This window comes from Spermophilus citellus (genome assembly GCF_964194105.1).
Source record: "Spermophilus citellus genome assembly, chromosome: 2".
NCBI lineage: Eukaryota > Metazoa > Chordata > Mammalia > Rodentia > Sciuridae > Spermophilus > Spermophilus citellus.
Window position 1 is genome coordinate 226,527,816 of NC_138183.1, and position 19,363 is coordinate 226,547,178.

General features: G+C 53.4%; 1 protein-coding gene across 1 annotated transcript in view; it reads right to left on the reverse strand.

The window, feature by feature from the left end:
- Window positions 1-1,950: 1,950 nt before the first annotated feature.
- The window catches only part of ABTB2 (ankyrin repeat and BTB domain containing 2), a 164,975-nt gene continuing 147,562 nt past the window's right edge, over window positions 1,951-19,363 (reverse strand). Inside the window, exons 6-17 of the mRNA XM_081278550.1 lie at window positions 18,051-18,140; window positions 16,382-16,483; window positions 14,738-14,834; window positions 14,211-14,346; window positions 12,568-12,797; window positions 11,076-11,254; window positions 10,724-10,829; window positions 10,505-10,607; window positions 9,955-10,045; window positions 5,379-5,447; window positions 4,732-4,845; window positions 1,951-3,427 (exon numbers count right to left, since the gene is read on the reverse strand). Of these exons, the coding sequence (XP_081134676.1) occupies window positions 3,230-3,427; window positions 4,732-4,845; window positions 5,379-5,447; window positions 9,955-10,045; window positions 10,505-10,607; window positions 10,724-10,829; window positions 11,076-11,254; window positions 12,568-12,797; window positions 14,211-14,346; window positions 14,738-14,834; window positions 16,382-16,483; window positions 18,051-18,140 (1,515 nt within the window). The 3' untranslated portion in view covers window positions 1,951-3,229. The remainder of the gene's footprint in view (window positions 3,428-4,731; window positions 4,846-5,378; window positions 5,448-9,954; window positions 10,046-10,504; window positions 10,608-10,723; window positions 10,830-11,075; window positions 11,255-12,567; window positions 12,798-14,210; window positions 14,347-14,737; window positions 14,835-16,381; window positions 16,484-18,050; window positions 18,141-19,363) is intronic.

The following is a 19,363-nucleotide window of genomic DNA, read 5'->3' on the forward strand; positions in this document are numbered from 1 at the left end:
GCCTCCCCCACCCCCAAGCCAGGAGGGGCTTGTGCTAGCCGGCTTCCTGGCTTCCACAGCTCATCTGGTCTGCCAGCCCCAGGGGACTCAGGAGTGACCAGGAGACACAAAGGGGTTGCTGAGGCTGGGAGGTGGGGGAGGGACAGAAATAAGTGACAGTCACCTTGGAAAAATGTAGGCTCATTATCTGAGGCCTTTACAAACAGTAGGCAGCCTGGGGGCCTGGAGAGGGGCAGCTCCAAGGAAGGCCCTGGGGTCCAGGCTGGAGAGAGGGGATGGATACTCTCAATTCTGTAAACAACTGGTTAAAACGAGCAGTTTCTGCAAAGGGCTTGAAAGGCCTGGGTTTCCTGGTAGTGTTTTTGGCTGGCTCTGGAGAAAGCTATGACCACCCTGCCTCTGGCATGGGGAATGTCTGGTGGGGAAGGGTAATAGGCAGAGTGCAGAAAGGAAAGTGAAGTATTGGGGGGCGGGATGCAGAGGCCACTGCCTGGGAGGAAGGTGGTCTTAGTGTTAGCCACGGTGACCCAGGGTTGACTCTGGCACCCCTGGTGTCTGGAGAGGGACCTCCTTAGGGGGTGAAGGCCCAGGCACCTGCTGTGCAAATGCTGCCTGCTCAGTGCCATGCACTAGAGTGAACTCTGTACTGAACTCATGCTTTCAGCTGGGCTCCCTGGGGCTCCTGGGAGAAGTTACCGGCTCTCCCTGCAGCCTGTCTGGCTGCTAGTAGCCTGAAGCTGGCAGCTGAGAAATGCCCCACCATGATCCTGATCAGTGGCCCTGGATTATAGGGAATCCAGCTGCTGGGGTAAGTGAGCAGATACTTCCCAGCCCCTGAGAAGTCTTTTTTTGTTTTAAACCTTTGTGTTTTTCATGGGCTCAGAGGGGCTTTTTAGCCTCCCTACTCCTCTTCTCCCAAGAGAACCACTGATCCACCTGGAACCAGAGCATAACTAGACCTTGCCTTTGAGGCTGGAAGTAGCCCTGCTTGGGATGGGAGGGTTGGACACAGACTCCTGAAGGGTAACCACTCTAGATCACCAGTCTTGGGGAGGGACACCCTCTCTACCACCTTCAGGGCTTCCGTACAAGGTGGTGCTGAGTGTGCTTCCTCCCTGTGGCCCCCAGATGGCGCTGTGTTCTACATGGTACAGAGCTCCCTCACCCAGCTGGATCCAGTGCCCAAGCTGGGCCTCAAACCACCCTGCTTGGCCCCCACCCCAGCAAAGCCAGGAAACAGGCCTTTCCCTGGACTGGGACCGACTACTGGAGGTCGTCGTTCCCCACTCTGAATCCCGGTGTGTTACTGAACCACAGCCACTCTGGGTCAGGTTCCCAATGACTGGAGGAGTTATTCTTTTAGACTAGGAACATTTAAAAAAATTTCTGCCTGGAATTTGCACCTAAAACTACAGCAGGGCCTAGAAAAACTTTGGTCCTGAGTCACTGGCTTACCATACTCCTCCACTGTCTCTGCCGGGGTCTCTGTACTTGGACAGTCCACTGAGCAGAGTGTACAGGCAGCAGCCCCCACCCCAGGGGCAGGTACCTCTTATCAAGCCAGGCCTGTGTGGAGGTACCGTGTGGGCAGTTTGTGGATATCCACGGAGCTCCTTCATCCCTTCCATGGAAGGGCCTGGATCCGGAGGTCAGGAAAGCCCCCATACCTCTCCCATTCCTCAGTCTGGCTCCTGTCCAGTCTGATGCCACATCTGTGCTTAATAAATCATCATCTACCTCATTTTACAGGTGAGAATAACCAAGCCCTAGTGAGGGACAGATGAAGACAGAGGTTCCTGAGGTGAGTGTGGCCACAGCACTGCTTTGGAAGGGGTCCCCCCCCCCCCCAGGGAGAGACCAGGAACTCGGTTCTGGGTTTTTGAACTGGTCCTTCTGGCCCCTCCCAACCCCTGACAGAGCAACCCTCTACCAGGAGCACTGAGGCCAAAGTTACTGTTAATGAGTTTATTGTTAATAAAACCATGGTACATTTACAATAAGTGACATTAATATACAGTTACTGTATCATACAATATTACAGCAATAAAATAACACCTATTCCTTTGTACATCCAGCTCAAGCAGCTAGTTGAAAATATTTTCTAGGATTGCAAGCCCCAGGGGCTTTTCAGGGTGAGCAAGTGACATCTCCTGAAAATGCCTGGGGCTTTTGATGAATAAATAGTTTCTAAGGTGCAGCCAGGCTCCACCTAGAGCAAGCTGTCTTTGACGTTGCCCCAATGTCTGGTCCATATAAACAGACCAGTTTTTGGTGTCTCTCTACCCCAGGAGAGCCCAAAGACTGGGACGTTGTGGGGGGACCCTGCTGAAGGGCCTCTTCTCCCAGCCCTTCCACCACTGCCCTGTCCTTTTTGCCCAAGAGCCATAGAGAGAAGGGCCCTCTCTCTAGTCCTGAGTTAAAGAAACCTTTCATTTGAGAGACTCGGCCAGGGAGGACGAGTAGGTGCTGCCGCCTGAGCCAACAGGTAGCCTAGGTCTAGGCCTGAGGTTCCAGAATCCCCCCTTTACTTTGGACCCTAACAACAGCAGCCATAGCTAAGGCCACTGAGCTCTGCCAGCACCCTGGCCTCAGAAGCCATCAGCTGGAATTGCAAGTTAGCAGTCCTAAAATGAGGGTCTCTGTAGGCCCAGGCTCCAGAGAAAATGGAAGACTCAAAGCAGGCCCCTGCCAAGCCTTTCAAAGGCACAGCCTGAAGGACAGGTGTGGGCGGCCTTTCCTCTGGACACTTATGAAAATACCAGCTTTTGCACTGAATGGTCTGGGCTCAGAGGTTACATTCTATACATTCATTAGTATGCCCACCGTCCCAAAAGCCCCAGCTTCGATGGTCAGAGCTCAGTGAGGCCCAGGGGCAGGTACAGCTTGGAGCAGGGGTAGGTCGGACCTACTCCTGAACTATGAGGGGAAAGGGCATGCGGTGGGGGTGCTGGGAAGTCCTTTAGGTAAAAATGTGCAGAGAAGTGCCATACGCCCCTTTGCCAGTCACTGGCTGTTGAATCCATTAGCTCAGGGTTGAGGCTACCTAGCATGATGGGTTGGCTCAGGGCCATCTGCCTACCCAGGATCTATCAACACCAGGGTGGGTGTCTGGGGGAAGGAAGGGAACAGCCCCATGAGCGCCTATGTCTCCTCTGCAGGGCCCTGGTGGTTCTGTTCCTGGCACCTTTTTGTACCCCCATGGTGTGGGCCAGCTGTTCCCCCTTCTGCCTCACACTCGGGAAGTGACGTAGACAGAGTGCACACGCTCGGCCAGGGTGCTCTGCAGGTCCTGCAGCGGGTCCAGGCCCTGCACTTTGCTGCTGCGGCCGTAGATGAGCTGCCGGAAGGCGTCCTGCTCCAGCAGGGCTTTCATGTGCTTGAGGAAGAAGCCCTCGCAGAACAGGGCCAGTTCTGGGGCATTGTGGATCTGTGGGCAGGGAGAAGAAGGGTGAGGTACACTTGCACAGACTACCTGCAACTGCCCCCCAACCTCAGCCCCAGATGTCACCCACCCAGGGCCAAACCCCAGCTTAAACTTTGCCCTGGCCCCAGGGGAAGTGTTCCCCATATGCATCTTGAGGCCACCTCCCCCATATCTGAGTCCCTTCCATAAGCACCTTCTGGGAGCAGGTCCTATTGGTTCAAGTCCTAGCTGTGCCATCAAGAGTATTATTGAAGTCTTTCTTTGCCTATGTCACATGAGTGACATCTTATTGAATAGCAGTCATCCCCCTTGCTAAGAGAAGGGACTGTCTAGCGTCCAGCGCAAGGCTTAGCACAGGAGTGCCCACTTGGTGGATGCTCATAACTTAATTGAACACACGTCAGCTGGCTCTGGGCTTTAGGTGCTGAGGTCACGTCTCTACAAGGCTCTCTGCAGCTAATGTTCTGGGATGGGGGAGACAACAGTCAAGGAATCAGCCAGATAAGGTGATTGCAGACAGTGCCCAAGGCTGCGAAGGAGATAAAAGCTGGTGATGTAGAGTGATAGGGTGGCTTGTGGGAGGTCTGGGGACATCTGACCATCTGACGCAAAGGGCTGGACTTGGGAAGAGGGAATGGCTGTCACAGGAGACCTGGGCAAACTGAGAAGGCAGGCTAGTGTGTCAAGGTGGGGGTTGTGCTGTGGTTCCTGGGGAGCACTGTGAGGGTTGGCTCTTTAGTTTGCAAGCAGTGGGAAACCTCTGAGGGCCTCAATTAGGGGGTGAATTTGGACTTTCAAAGAACCTTTGGGATGGCAGAAGAGAGGCCAGGGAGTAGGGGGAGGAGGCCAAGGCAGAGATGAGGTTGCAGGGTGGGGACAGGAGATGGAAGGGACAGACTGTTGATGTCTATCGGAAGTAGGTGACCAAGATGTGGGAGGTCGGAAGTAGGTGACCAAGATGTGGGAGGTTTTTTTTTTTTTTTTTTTTTTTTAAATCTAATGGGTTTTGAGTCAAGCAGATTATAGTACTGTTTGCTGGAATGTGGAAGACGGGGTGGTGGGAGGAAGCCAAGGGAACTTGAGGATTTGATTTGACACAGACTTGCTTACCTCTCTGGTCCACAGAGCTCCATGGTGTGGCCAAGCTGGAATATGACCATGTGTGGGTGGCAGTGATCAGAGGCTACAGAGGGGGTTGCTACTAACACCTCAGCACTCTCCACTGCCCTTCCCATGGTGTGGCCACTGAGCAGAGCCAGTGGAGTAGTGTGTGACTGGGAGGTGGCTTCAGTGTCCCTAGTGCTCACCTTGGCATATTTGTAGGTGTTCACAGCGCTCTCCACACTGAGGGTCTGTGAGCACAGGATCTCGCAGTGCCTCTGCAGGGCGTCCAGCTGGAACAGGCTGGCAGCAGACAGCAGCTGGTAGGGAGGCAAAGCAGACTTGAGTACTTGTGACCAGGCTTGTGGCCTGGGCATCAGAGAGTGTGCCCTGCTTCCTCCAAGCCTTAGGCCAGCCTCCTCCTTGTTCAGTTGTGGGCAGAGGTGATGGCCTGGATTTGTTTTTGCTCTAGGCTGTCTGGGTATTAACAGGGACAATGGGGGAGGCACAGAATGGGTGACAAACCATGTCAGGTCTGAGTCATGCTTCCTCTACATGAGCTGCTGAACCAAGCCCCCAGGCCAGGTGAGTGAGGCCCAGTCCCCATCTGTCCTTTTTTAACCCGTGGGCTCAGTGCTGTACACAGTTCCCAGTCTCCAAACTTATTTCAGAACTGTTCTTGGCAGATGAAAGGAAGGATCCAACAAGGAAGCATGAGGTCCTCACAGAAGTCACCTTCCTCCCCTCTTACCCCTCCAAATGCTGTTTTTGAGAGTGGGGCTGAGGCCTACAGGCGCCTAGAGCTGGAGAGCACACATGCAGAGAAGATGAGGGACACTGACCCCCTGCTCACCTCCAAGATGTCAGCAGTGGGGATTTCCATGGACTCTGTCCCTCCGTAGTACAGGTACTGCATCAGCATCTGCCACGGAAGAGGCCCTTGGTGAGAACCACTCAGACACAGTGTGCAGGTCCATACCCAGCCCCCAGGGTGCTCCCCTGGGCCTTCCCATCTTGCCTTGCTGCAGTCCCCTAACTTTGTCTCTTTGCTCAGAGTGAGATTCTCAAATGCTGTGTTTTCCCTGAAATGCCACCTCCTGCAGCCATCTCCAAGACCCTCTCCTGACACCTTCCTTGGATGATGGGCTCCTGTCCCTGGGGTGGGTGGGGCTTCCCTTTTAGCCTCATGACAACCCTGAGAGCCCTGGAGAGAAGAGGGCTTGGCTTGAGTCAGCCACTCATGTCTCCACACTGCTCTTGGCTTTAAATTCTACACATGGAGCCAGGAGGGAAGTGAGTCTCCGAGGGGACAACTGTCTAACTTGCTACCCTCAGAAGGCCATATGTGAACATTCAGGCAGGTCAGGTCTGTCCCCTAAAAACAAAGTGTAGAGCCTAGGTCCTCATCTGGGGCTCACGTCTCTGCCTGGGGCTCTCAGGAATTTGGTGGGGGTCTGCCATGCCACAGGAAGGGGAGCTATATTTAGTTTTTAAATCTAAGTTACAAACTCTGCCATCACACTGGAGCCTGGTGAGGTTCCCAGCTGGAAAAAGAAAAACAATTCTCTCGGGTTGGCTGAAGAAACAGCCCCAGCAGGGCCCTGGCAAGCGACTAGGTAAACAGGCTCCAGCCCTCCAGCCGGCGCACTTGGGCTCTATTAGGACTGGCCTTCAGGCCCGAGAGGCACCAGAGGGTCTGGGAGACAGCCCAGCGGTGGGAAGAGGAGCAGCCTGCGGGGCCAGGGACTGGGAGACATCAGCCTGTCCCCAGGAAAGTGAGCCTCGTGGGCCTTGTGCAGCCCTGGAGGGAGGCTGCATAGCCATATTATAATTGCACTTCTATTGTCTGTCCCTTGGGATGGTGCATGTCTCAGCCCTCCTGTGCTGAGTGGCAGTGCCTGCAGGACAAGGCACAGATGCTAGATGCCCAGGGTTGGAACAGGGTAGGTGGGTCAAATCTTCCAGGATTCTTTGCTAAGGGATGGCCTCAGAGCAGCCCCTTGGCAAGGGGTTGGGGATCTAGGCAGCCAGCTTGTGGTCCCCTGCCACAGCCTGGAAGGCCACCTCGTGCTGGCTTTTAGGAGTTGATTTCTGTAAGCCCCTGCCAGCAGTAGTGCGTGGACTTCCCTGGGGTCTTCCCGATGCATATGGTCCCCAGAAGCCAGGTCAGAACTGCTTCCTTGGAGCCTTTCGGAGGGAGGCTAATTGTGCATAGCCTGGCAGCCCCCAGCAGATGGGGTCACGTGCCCTAAGGGCTGCCAGAGGAAATGCCACAGGCAGGACCAGCTGTAGAGGGATGGCAGGCTTTTCTTCTGCTGTGACTGTAATGCACAGTCGGGACCTCAGAAGCCATGTCAGAATGGCAGGGTTGGGACCTTTGGGGCTGTTCTTCAAAGGCCTAGGTTTACCTTGCTTGTTAAGTCTCTAGACCTACCATCTAATATGCTAGCCCTGGCTAGATGTGGCTTCCAAGCACTTGAGATGTGACTCGTCTGGATTAAGATACGCTGTGTAAATACACACTGGATTTTGAAATCTTGGTATAAAACATCTCAGTGATTACATATTAAAATTAATTTAAACTTTTTTTTTAGTTGGCAGGTAGGTCCTGGGATTGAACCAGGAATGCTTTACCACTGAGCTACATCCCCAGTGACGCAATTTTTCCAAAGGAGCCGTCAATTGGCTTGGTGTCGTGGCATTTCTGTATCCTCCTCCCTTCTGCTAGTGATGGTCTAAAATTTGGGGGCCAACAGAGGTGAGGCAAAGAACCTCACCCCCCCACTGGCACCAAGGCTAAATTTGGGGGCCAACAGAGGTGAGGTAAGAACCTCACCCCCCCACTGGTGCAACCCCCCAGGCACGGTCCTTAAGCCACATTGCTTGCTATTTAATTAATCAGAAGGGGGGAGATGCTGAGGGCCATTGCCAAGTAGGAATGACGCATCGAAATTTCCTTGCCAGCGTACCCCATGTTAAATGGACTTGCCTTGGAAATTCGCTGTGACATTGCATGTGTGTTTGAGAAAGGTGACCCTGCTCAAGGACGAGGGTGGATCCAGGTTTAGGATAATTTGGGTTTAGGGCGTTCCGGTTTACGACAATCTGGATTTAAGGCAGTTCCAGGTTTAAGGTTATTGCTGCTGGGAATAGGGCATATCCTGCTGCCTGAGTTCCTGTTGAGTTCTCGTGGAATTGAGAAAGTATTTGGGACGTGAATTGTGCGGGAGAACTTGGATTTCCCCAGAACGTGTGTAGAGGCTGGTGTGAGTTCGGGAATAAAGAATTGCCGTTTGAATCTACAAGGTGGTTGGTGGCTCGTGATTCTGTGCCCAGCCAAGACTGCGGCACATCCCCAGCGCTTTTAATATTTAGTTGGTGAGACTGACCTTGAACTTGTGATCCTCTGACCTCAGCCTCCTGAATTGCTCAGATTACAGGCATATACCAGCACATCCAGTTAATTTAGTGTTTTAAAAAATCTGACTAGGATATTTTAATCTGTAATATGTGATTCTCATTATCTTTATGAGATTTGATCTCCTCAGGTTTCTGTTTCCTCCATTAGAAAACAAAGGTGATGAGCTCTTTCCTTCCTTCTCAGTTCTATGAGAGCTACTGAGGTATCTGGGGGTGGCTCTGTTAGGAAACCCTGATCCTGGCTTGTGGCTGTAGGCTGATCCCTCCAGAGGAGCCTGGAAATCAGGAGTAGATGTTTGGGGGGCCTCTCCTACAGGACACCCCTTTCTAACTGCAGAGTCTGTATACATAGACCCTCAAGGGATAAGTCCACCATCGGCCTCAGAGGCCTGGGGAGGAGGCAGTACTTTCAAAGCCATGTGTGCCACAAATACTGGTCCGGTTCCTATTTAACCTCTCGACCAACCCTGAGAAGTCACCCAGGAGCTGCTAAGCCTGATCTGCTCTGCCCTCCCTTGGCCCAGCAGGTAAGCAAAGTAGCTTTGCTGGGCAGCCAGCTCCACATGTCCCAGTAGTGTCACTCTGTCCCCACTCTCCACCAATCCCTGCCTCTGTTATGACTCCACTGTGTTTTCCACCTCACCTGAACTTTGGGTTTCTGGACCAAACAAGTATGTGAAGCTGCCCCAGTGAGTTTGACAAGGGATGAGAAAGAGGGAAGGGGAGATGCCTCCACACTCAGGCCAGAACCTTGGATCTCTTCCCTGCTTCCCCCACCCCCATTCTCCCCTGATCAGTTACTGCTTTCCATCCATTCGCCCTGGTCCACTTCCCTCTATCCTGCTGGGGCTCCAGGTAGAGTCGTGCCCCCTGGTCCTTTCTAAATGTAAATGCTGCACAGGTCTGGAGTTTGAATCTTGGCTCTATCACTTCCCAACTGTGTAACCTAAGCCAATACTCAACTTCTCTGTGCTTCTGATTCATCAGCCAAAAGGGGATAACAATATGCCTATGTCCCCTATTGCTGTGCTGTGATGAGAGCCCATCCTCCCCAAAGCCTTTGAAGCTTCCCCAGTCCAGTTGTTGGGTCCAAATCCTTCAGGCCATGGCTTATTCCTGGTGGTTCCGAATTGATAACCCATGGCCTCTGCATTTGCTGTTCCCTCTGCCTGGAGCTCCTTCTCACTGGTCCTTGAGACGGCAAGATGTGCCCCCTCATCTCCTCACATTTGGGGGAGATGCCCTTTTCCTGCACCACCAGACCCCATGCATACCCCTCTGTTTCATTTCTTCTTCTTGCTGAGACTGGAGATCCTGTTACCTCTCTATAGTAAATAGTAAACATGTGACTCAAGGGAGCATGGGAAAGGAAATAAGCCATTCTGTTGGTGGCTCCCTGTACATCCATGCCATGCTATGCTTTCTGTTATTTCTTTCCTTAGATGAAACCCTCTTGGCCTCCGGGGGAGCTCAGCCAGAGATCCTCCTCCAGACCCTGCCTGGACTGGAGTTTTACCACATAACCTTTATGTCCTCCTGATCCTTTGTGACCAGGAGAGGCTCCTCAGTTTTTCCTGATGCTTGGGGAATGGAGTGCCTCCCATACCAGCCTTTCCCCAGCTGCACTATGTGAGTGACCCACCTGGGCAGCTTATGAAGGTGTAGGGTCTGGGGCAGGAGGCCTGTTTCCAGCAAGCCCTCAAGGAGGCTCATTGCCGGGAGCTCACGCTGATACAAGGGCCCATACTTCAGGCATATGCCTATCTGAAAATGGTCTGGAGCTTCAAGTTCAGGACCCATGACAGGCTCTGAAGCCACAGCCCCACACTGGGATGGCTCTCTGTACATGGGAGGACTTGAACACTCTTTTCTGACCACGAAAATCAGAGGGCATGAGGGACAGTGGAAGAGCAAGGCCAACTCGCAACTGTACCTAACCCCAGAGGGACAAGGGTAGGCTATGGGGGAAGGCACCTCGTCCCAGAAGAGCACAGCACTGAGCTACATACCTGAAAAATGTGGTACTTCATGTCGCTGATCTCGATGGTCTTGCTGCTGTCCCCATCTTGTTCTGATCTATTGGTCATTAGTGTCTTGAACCTGGGGCAAAAAAGATGAACCAAGGAGAGGCTTGAACATGACTTCTCACTCCATCATCGTGGTGGAAGGCACCGTCTGTCGCCTGACCAGCAACTGGAAGACGGAGCCCTGTAAAAAATGACTGCTGTGTTCCCAAAATAACTTGAGGCAAGTGACATTTTATATCATCCTGGGATGATGGCTGGCCTAATGACTCTGGTGGAACCCTGCCTCTTCATTTCAGAAGCAATAATTCAGCAGGACGGACAGCCCTTCCTCTGAGCTCTCCTGTTACACTCTGGGCCCTGCTCCTACTGTGCCTGCTATGCAGTCTGTCTCAGCGCACCCCTCCCCCCACACACACACCAGGGGTAGAGGGGACTCTGGTGACGGGAAGGGCCTGCAGGTGCTACTGCTTCTGGCTGCTCTGCTCTAGCACCTCCAATCTGACTAGCTGCCGCTGTTACCCGTGGCTCGTACCTGTTGGAAGCTGTCACCAGCAGGACTTTGTGTGCATAAAACAGCTTTCCTTCCACCAAGAAGGACACGTCCGACATCTCCTTGTTGTTCAGAAAGTGAGGGTCTGTGAAAAGGGTAAGACGGGAAACTGGTGGAGGTGCCCACCTCCAGGGCTCCTAAGTGTGCTGAGGGAGGGGATGGGGCACAAAGGGGAGAAGAGAAAGAGGAGACAGGCCTCACCTAGCCTGGCAGGCAGGGTCTTCCGGATCTCTGGGATACTGGGGATGGGGCTGCTGCCGTAGCAGTGTGTGAAGATGGTGGCCAGCTGCTGGATGACTGAGTCATTCTGTGGGAGGCGGAGAGGGCCCATGAGCCACCACTGCCCCTCTATTGCTGCAGATATGTCAGTTTATTTCAAGGTTTAGGCTAGGATTACAGCAGCCGCTGTCTTGTTTTGCTGGAACTGGCTTGGCCAGAGATGCCCGTCCCTGCAGCGGCCACGCTACAGCCCAGACAGAGCTTCGGCCTCTGCCCTCGCAGCCAGGCTGGACAAGCCCCGGTGCTAGGGTGCCCATGGCTTGGTCACACTCACCTTGCTGGTCTTGAGGATGTCAAACATGAGCTGCAAACCCTCGGTCACCAGCTCCTCATTGTATTCCTCCTCCTTGATGGAGCTGAAGTCCCGCAGCAGGCTCTGCACCACCGAGTACCTCGACTGGGAGAAGGAGGTCCGCAGAGACTCGATCCAGATGTGCAGCTTCCAGGGGACACCTGCCAGTGGGGGAGGCGTCATTCACCTCGCAAGGCACTTCAGCACAGATGGGCTCTCACCATGACCCCCTATCTGCCCACCTGCCCCATCCCTGTGAGCTGAGTGACAACTCCCAGTGTGGCTGTGTGATGAGAACACTCATTCATGTAGAGGTAGAGGCCTCACTGGTCAGCCAGAGGGCCATCTCGGGTTCTCATCACCTGAGGTGGAGGAATGACTTCAGCCCCAGTGCAGGGGATCCAATCTCTAAAAATACACCACCAAACCTCTTTCCTCATTGCTTGTTGGGCCCTAGAATTATTTGCTGGGGAAGATCCACTAATTCTGGAGGGGTGGCCAGGTAGACGTGGATACCTCAGAAAGTATGCAGGACATCCTATACAGAAACCTGAAACAAACCCTGTCCTATCACAGAGGGGTTCCCAGCAGCCAGCTTGGTATGCCAGTGCACATCTAGGTGTATAATGTTTACCAGTTCCCTGGAGTGTGTCAGCGGGGCCACAGAGTAATTTAAAACTGCTATGTGAAGTTCAAGACAAAAACCAGTCATTCCTGGCAATTAGACTGGTAGCTTCTCACCCCGCAGCCTGACGGAATTAAAAAGGCCCCGTGGCCTTGCCCAGAGACCCAGGGAGGTGGGTGGGGCCAGCACACTGGGCAGGAGTGATGTCCCCATTTCCCAGCAGAGCCACCTCACTGCTTTTCTGGCCCAGCCCTGAGGGTTTGTGCACTATGGCCCCGGGTCATAACATTGCTATCACAGACCAAGTGATCACGGTGGGTACCAGGCCTCATGCTTTGGGTGATGCCTTCCCATTCTTGAGGATCATCAGCACTAAACCCATGGGAAGAGAGGCATCTGGGACTCGGGTACTGCATGGTGTGCAGCTAACATAGGACCTGGCTCAAGTAGGTCTGTCTGACCAGCCTCCCTGGAGGACACAAAGTCCTCAGCCTTGTACATACACCCAAGCACTGAAAGGTTGGTGACTCTGTGTGTACAAATTCTCAGGGTGCCACAGAAGCTCCTAGTGCTCTGTTTCTGGGCTGTGACCAGGGAGGAGGGCAGGCCAGAGGCACTAGAAGGCATGGGGCCGTGACCTCCTGACTTGTCACTGCTAAGGACCATCTGAGGCCCAGGGCATCACTTGCCCTGGTCAGGGAGCAGACATGCCCCAGCCACACCTGTGCTCAGCTGCCCAGAGGCCTCGGTCTACCCTGCAGGTCCCAGCCCTCTGGCCTGCTGGGTGACTGCATGCCCAGGTGTAGGTGTGCTTGCTGTGTGCATGTCTGCAGGCCTGTGGGGCCTCACCCAGTGCCCTCAGCTCCATGGTGATGTCCACATAGCCGTGCTCAGCGCTGTAGTACATGGCCTCCTGCAGGGCCTTTGTGCGTGTTCGGCTCAGCCGCATGGGCCCCTCGCTGCCGCTTCCCTGGCTCGAGGTGTCGCTTTCCTCCACACCTTCAGCCAGGATCTCCTCCAGGGACAGCACATCTGCTTTGGCCTGTTGTGGCTGAGTCAGGAGCTTCCTCAGGACATTCCTGTGGGCCAAAGGATAAGATCTGAGGTCCCCTACATGAATGGGCAGTGCCCATCTCAGCGGCCTTCTAGTGCCTTGTGGCCCAGATGGGCTGCTGCAGGGCACCTGAGGGCTCCTTCCCCTCCCACACAGGTACCCATCTCCAGCCATCTGCAAGAGACAAGGGAGGGTGCAAGGAACCCCACCCTTCTGCTATCCTGTATTACTGAGGTATCAGAGGCTTTGGGGCTAACCAGTCCCTGACATCTTGGCTACGGGATCTCTCACAGACTGAGCCCTGACTGCTCTGTCACCTGTAGGACAGGGCACTAGCATCACCCTCTCCAGGGGCTGATGTTAAGCCACTGTGCGCCTGCAGAGCCTGACGCGTGGCAGCAACTCCTGTACAGCAGCACACATAAAAGTGCCTGAAACAGGGACACGCCTAGGCAGTCCACATTTGTTCTCGAGTCGATGAGGAAGTGAATAAGACAGTACGTAAGCAGTCCAGCCCCCCGTGCCATCCTATGTGGAACTCATACAAACGTAGGATAGGAGGCTCGACAAGTGCCTTCTCATGAACTGCTGCATCCCCCAGGCTTCACCAGTTACAGGTTATGACCGACCACATCTTGCTCAAGGCCACGCTGGGAGCAGTGCAGACCAGCCTCCTCCTGTGACATCCTGGGTGGCTACAGCACAATGGGACCCAAATGTCACCTAGGGGCCAGGCCTTCTCCACACCTCTCCAAACTCACAGCACAGAGCCTGTGTCCCAGAGAGGCAGAGAAACAGCTGCCCACAGGGTAGAGAGGCCACTGGGGGGTAAACACAGTGCAGAGTGGGACAGAGAGGCCCGGACCAGAAGGGAGGTGAGTATAGGGGACCAGACACTGCAAGAACACGAGACTTGTGAGAAGCCACCTGAGGGCTGCAAGCAGGTGACTGGCCCTTTTCCGGCTCCTTCTTTGCCCTCTAATAACCCCTTTTTGCCTCTGCCTGCCCCGCCACCCCAGGACAGTCTTGCTGTAGTTTGACTGTTGACGCTCTGTTAAAACCCTGGGAAGATCCACCATCTGTTTCTGGAAGCAAAATGTGATTTCCTGCAAAGCCACAGGAGCTTCCACCAAGGTTAGCCATGCACTTTATGAAAGTCCCTAAGGTCCCCTGAAACTGCCACCAAGCATGAAGGGGAAGTGATCTTGAGCAGGCCCTGTAGCCAACTTATTGAATGGGACTGTCTACTCAGTTCCAGTCTCTGAGCCACCCACCACCCGAGTCTCCAGGCATCCACTGTCTCAGGCCCCTGTGGATCTTTCTCATTGACACAGGCTCTAGCTTCTGGAACGGCTGCTCTTCTGCTACCACTTGGGGTGTGTATGTCCAGGCTGCTGAGAGGTTGTTTTAGTGCCCCCAGGTCAGGTGGGGCAGGTACCTGTGGCCGTGGGCGGCCGAGTGGCTGAAGCAGTTCATGTCCTCATGGAGGGAGGAGGCCATGCCATTGGCCTCGAGCATGCTGAGGAGGGGGTCGGCGCCTCGGCCCAGCAGCAAGCTGACCAGTTCGTAGTTCCCTAAAAGACAAGGGGTCAATGCCAGGACAAGGAGATGGTGGCTGACCAGGAATGCTAAGGCAAAAGGGATGGGGACAGGGGCACTCTAAACTCTGACTACGGGCGTGGGGAGCCACGCTGACTGCATGTGGTGCAGATGGAGTGCTGGTGAGAGGTAGAGAGGAGGAAGGGGTGTCCTGCCCCACCTCCCCTGCTGACCTGTCTGGGGACTACACTCAGCAGAAACACTGATGGATGAGGTCAAGGAGAAGCCCCCAGTGGCCCAGAAGGATGGATTTCAAGCATCCCCAAAGGGAGTGTGTGGCCAAATGCCCAGCCTGGTGATTCCACAGGGTAGACGGAGCCTCCCGGCAATGAGAGGCCTGGCTGGGCAGGGCAGTGGGGTACCTACCAGCCGCAGAGGCCAGCTGCAGGGGTGTCTCTGCATAGCTGTCCTCACCACTGTTCACTGCTGAGCCCTCCACATGGGCACCGGCATCCAGCAGCAGCTGCCAGGACACAGGGGGAGGACATCACTCAGTGCACAGGGGGGCTAGGGGACAGTTCTCCCCAGGCATGTGATCAAGACACAGCTCATCCTGGCCCCTGAAGAACTGGACCTTTAGAACTCCTGGTTACCCTCAGGGTTCAGAAATTTTAGAAGCTTCAACTCCACTCTTGTGAACCTGGGCCATGAACTTATGAGTCACTGCTCTTTTTCAAATGCTTTCCCAAATGCGTCAGTTACCTTTCTGAGAACTCACACAGATGACAGTAGAGAGTGTCACTTGTGACCTACTGTGGGAAACTGAGGCCCTGGGAGGCAGCAGGGTGCCGTGCTGGCCACTGACCATGAGTGACCAGGGCAGGGACATCAACACCCTGAGCTTCAGTCTTCCCTGTGGTGCTGCCGAGATTAAATGAAGTGAATCAGCTCAGCCCATGATGGGCTCAAGAGCTAGTACCCCAGGCTGGCAAGTGAGGGAGCCGGGCAGAATGTCACACACGATCCAGGACAACAAATGGCCTCTCCTTGCTCCATCACGGGCAGGCTTAACAGATACCAAGCAGTTCCAGGAGGGCTGGGCCTGGCCCTTGGGCAGGGGCGTTGCCCAGGCTGACTCTCAGATCCACTTGGGGGGGTGGCGGGGTGGGGGCCACCTGCTGGAGGCTTGTCAGTCAGAAATCAGTCACTCCCACCGCCTGGGTCAGTGCAGAGGCCGTGGAGGGGAAGGCCTGCCCGACAGGGCGAAACTGGGCGCCAGTCCAGGCAAGCCCGGGGCACACCCTACGGGCCCTCTGCTAAGGTGCTCATTAGGGTAGTAACTGCAAAGCAGGCCAGGTGAGGTAGCCAGCCAGGCAATGACCACTTGGAGTCCCTAGTATACGTCAGGGCTAGGTTGACAAACACAAATAAGCTCGATACAATCTGTGCCCTCAGAACTTCCAATCTATCAGGAGACAAGAGATAATATGGGCTTCCATGAGGAAGGGCCAGGAAACCCTGGAGGCCCCAGTGACCTGAGGACCTGGGAGTTGAGTAGTGTGTGGCCGTGTGCCTGCTGCTCTGCCCACAGCTTCCGCTTCTAGAACCCCCACCCCACGCCAGCGGGGCATCCTAGGCCAAGGTGGGCAGCATTGTAGCTTGGCTTGACAGCTGAGCTGTGCTAGCTGTCCTCTCTCAGGACCTGGGAACAGACCAAGACTATACATGGGGAGGGGGCAGAACTGGAAGGACACCAAGGCATAGAGCCAGATTGTGACACAGAGGTCAGAGGTGAGAAGCCCCAGCACGTGCTGGGATGCACGAGAGGAACTGATGCCTGACCCTGTTCTTGGGTCTGGTTCTCGTTTCCCACAACTCCACACATATCCTGCTCCTTTCTCGAGGCACACTGGGTGGGCTGCTGCCCTATTGATCAGGGAACCAGCCTTAAACAGTGTCTCTGAGGTCTGATTCACAGCAGTTGCTCCCTTAGGGGTGATACTGGGGTGATTCTTGGGGCCCAGTCCACCTGGGAAGCAGGGGCATGCTGTGCACTTGGGAGGGGCTCACCTGGACTACAGAGATGTGTCCATGCAGCACGGCAAATGTCAGGGAGGTCCAGTGCCTGCTATCGGGGTGGATGGAGGGGTGCCTGGGAGAGTTGCTTGGAACCTAGAGAAAAACAACACATGATTAGGGTAGATGACCTTAGGGTAGGTGACGTTCCTGGGCAGGTGACACAGGCATCTTAATGAAGGGGATGCCTTGCAGGGATGGTGAACTGGAGTCAATTCAAGTGCTTTGTACATTCAATTGGTAACATCTACCTGGAGCACTGTGTGGATAAGGCTCAAAAAGAAGGGGTAGCAATTAAAGAAATGCAAATTAAAACTACACTGAGATTCCATCTTACTCCAGTTAGAATGGCAGTTATAAAGAATACAAGGAACAATAAATGTTCGTGTGGATGTGGTGAGAAAGGTACTCTCATACATTGCTGGTGGGACTGCATATTGGTGCAACCAATTATGCAAAGCAGTATGGAGATTCCTTAGAAAACTTGGAATGGAGCCACCATTTGCCCCAGTTATCCCACTCCTCAGTCTATACCCCAAAGACTTAAAAACAGCATACTACAGTGACGCAGTAGTATGCTGGGGATGGAACCCAGGACTTGTACCTGCTAGGCAAGCACTCCACCAACTGAGCTATATCCCCAGCCCCACATCCATGTTTTTTTTTAAAGAGAATTTTTTAATATTTTTCAGTTTTCGGAGGACACATCTTTATTTTATGTGGTGTTGAGGATCAAACCAGTGCCTGCGCATGCCAGGCGAGTGCGCTACCGCTTGAGCCACATCCATGTTTATAGCAGCTCAACTCACAATAGACAAACTATGGAAACAACCTAGATGTCCTTCAATGGATGAATGGATAAAAAATGTGATTTTTAATATATTAATACATATATATAATGGAATATTACTCAGCCATAAAGAAAAATGAAATTATGGCATTTGCCAGTAAATGGATGGAACTAGAGAATATCATGCTAAGTGAAATAAGCCCATCTGAAAAAACCAAAGGCCAAATGTTCTCTCTGATTTGTGAATGCTTACTAACCTAAAGGGAGGTTGGTAAGCGGAATAATAGAAATAGATTGGACTAGACAAAGGATAATGAAGGGGGGGGGGGAATAGGAAAGACAGTAGAATTAATTGATCATAACTTTCCTGGCCTTGTATTTGTATACACAAACGGTAAGTCCACATCATGTACGACCACAAGAATGGGAACCTAATAGAATAAGTTATACTTTATATATTTATATTCTTTCAAAATACATTCTACTATCAGGTATAACTAAAAATAAAGTAAAAATTTAAAAAGGGTAGATGTCCAATTAATGATGTAGATATTGTTGGGCAAAAGACCACATTACGTCTCAGAGACACAGGGAGAGGTATTTGGGTATGATGGGGAGGGCTTGGGATTAGGCTGGTAAGCAGGGAAAGGTTCTGTAGAAAAAGAATCCTGGCCGTTCTCTTTCCCGTCAGCTCACCGTCTCAGCCCAAATTTTAAGGAAACTGTTCTTTGTTATGATCTCTGTGTATTTTTTATTTCTATTCTCTTGAGACATCAACCTAGTTGTCTGAAAAATCACCCACAGCCTGGCTGGTGGAGACCCTGGGGTGCTCTTGCCAAGTGAGAGCCTGGTACCGTCCTGCCGCTTGCTCACCTGGACGTCCAGATTTGCCCCAGCATCAATGAGCATCTGTACCATGGCCTCGTCCCCCGCAGCACACGCGTACATCAGCGGCGTCATACCCTGCGCGAACCAAAGACAGGTGCTCGGCGTTCTGGAACAGGACACGACACCCCATATCCCGTAGGCCTTTGCCTCAGAAATGCCAGACGTGGTGGGTCTCCTGCCTGATCCAACTGCTCATCCCGAGGTCCCCTGCACCTTGTGCCTCCTGGGCCCCTTGGACACAGGGCATCTGCAGGCTGAGCAGTTGCAATCCCACAAGCTCCGCAGATACCAGAGGGAGGCAAGCAAGGGCCCACAGCCAGACTTGGGCACAACAGCTGCCTCTGCCAAGGGAACTGTACAAGTTACGAGTCCTCTCTCGGCCTCAGTTTCGTCCTCTTTAGCACAGGAATGACAGCTGTGTCTACTTCACAGGGCTGCAGAAAAGAGGGTGAGTTTATACATAGACGGGGTTGAGCACAGGGAGTAGGCTGGCATCGCCACTGTTATGGAGGAGGACTGCAGGGGACCTACCCTCCCTGCCAGGGCAGGGGTCACTATGGGTGGGCCACATACAACAGCTGGTTTGGTCACTAGGCTGTTCCCACGAGGTGGGCTCTACTATGAGCTCCGCTTCACGGATGAGAAGCTGAAAAAGGGAATTAACTGCGGAACTGGGACAGGAACCCAGGTCCATGTGAGCTCTGAAGCCGGCGCTTTGCAGCATCACAAGAGAGAGACTGAGATTCCCATTTTGTGTGGCAGAGCAGTCCACGTGGGGGCTCCCTCCTGGTTTGGCAGGCAGTTCCCAGCACTGCCTCCATGGCGGGTGACAGGGCAGGGGGAGAGTGCGGAGCTATCTTTCAGTGTGTAGATGAGTCTCTTTACCTCACAATCCTTGCCTAGTGCCCAGAGATACAGAAATGGCCTGGTCACCCACACATCATTCTACTAACGCCAAGTTTAAGGAACAATAGGCTGAGCCTTTGTAGAAAAGTCAACAGCAAAAGAATGAAAATTTGGCTTGCTTCACCCCTCTGTGCACACACTTGACTTTTTGCTCCATGCATCTGTTCACAAGTCTAAGCTTAATGCAGGCTCCAAGCCCTGGAGGAACTACCCTGTTTCTACCCCGTCTTCAGGGACATCCAGAGGCTAGCGAGGCCCCGATGGACAGATTCTAGGAGCACCATCATACTGCCAGCAACCTGAACAATCATATCAATAGCAAAGCCCACAGTGAATATCTACTGAGCATGCACTAGCTGTTAGATGGAAAATTCTCAGCATCACCCCACGTG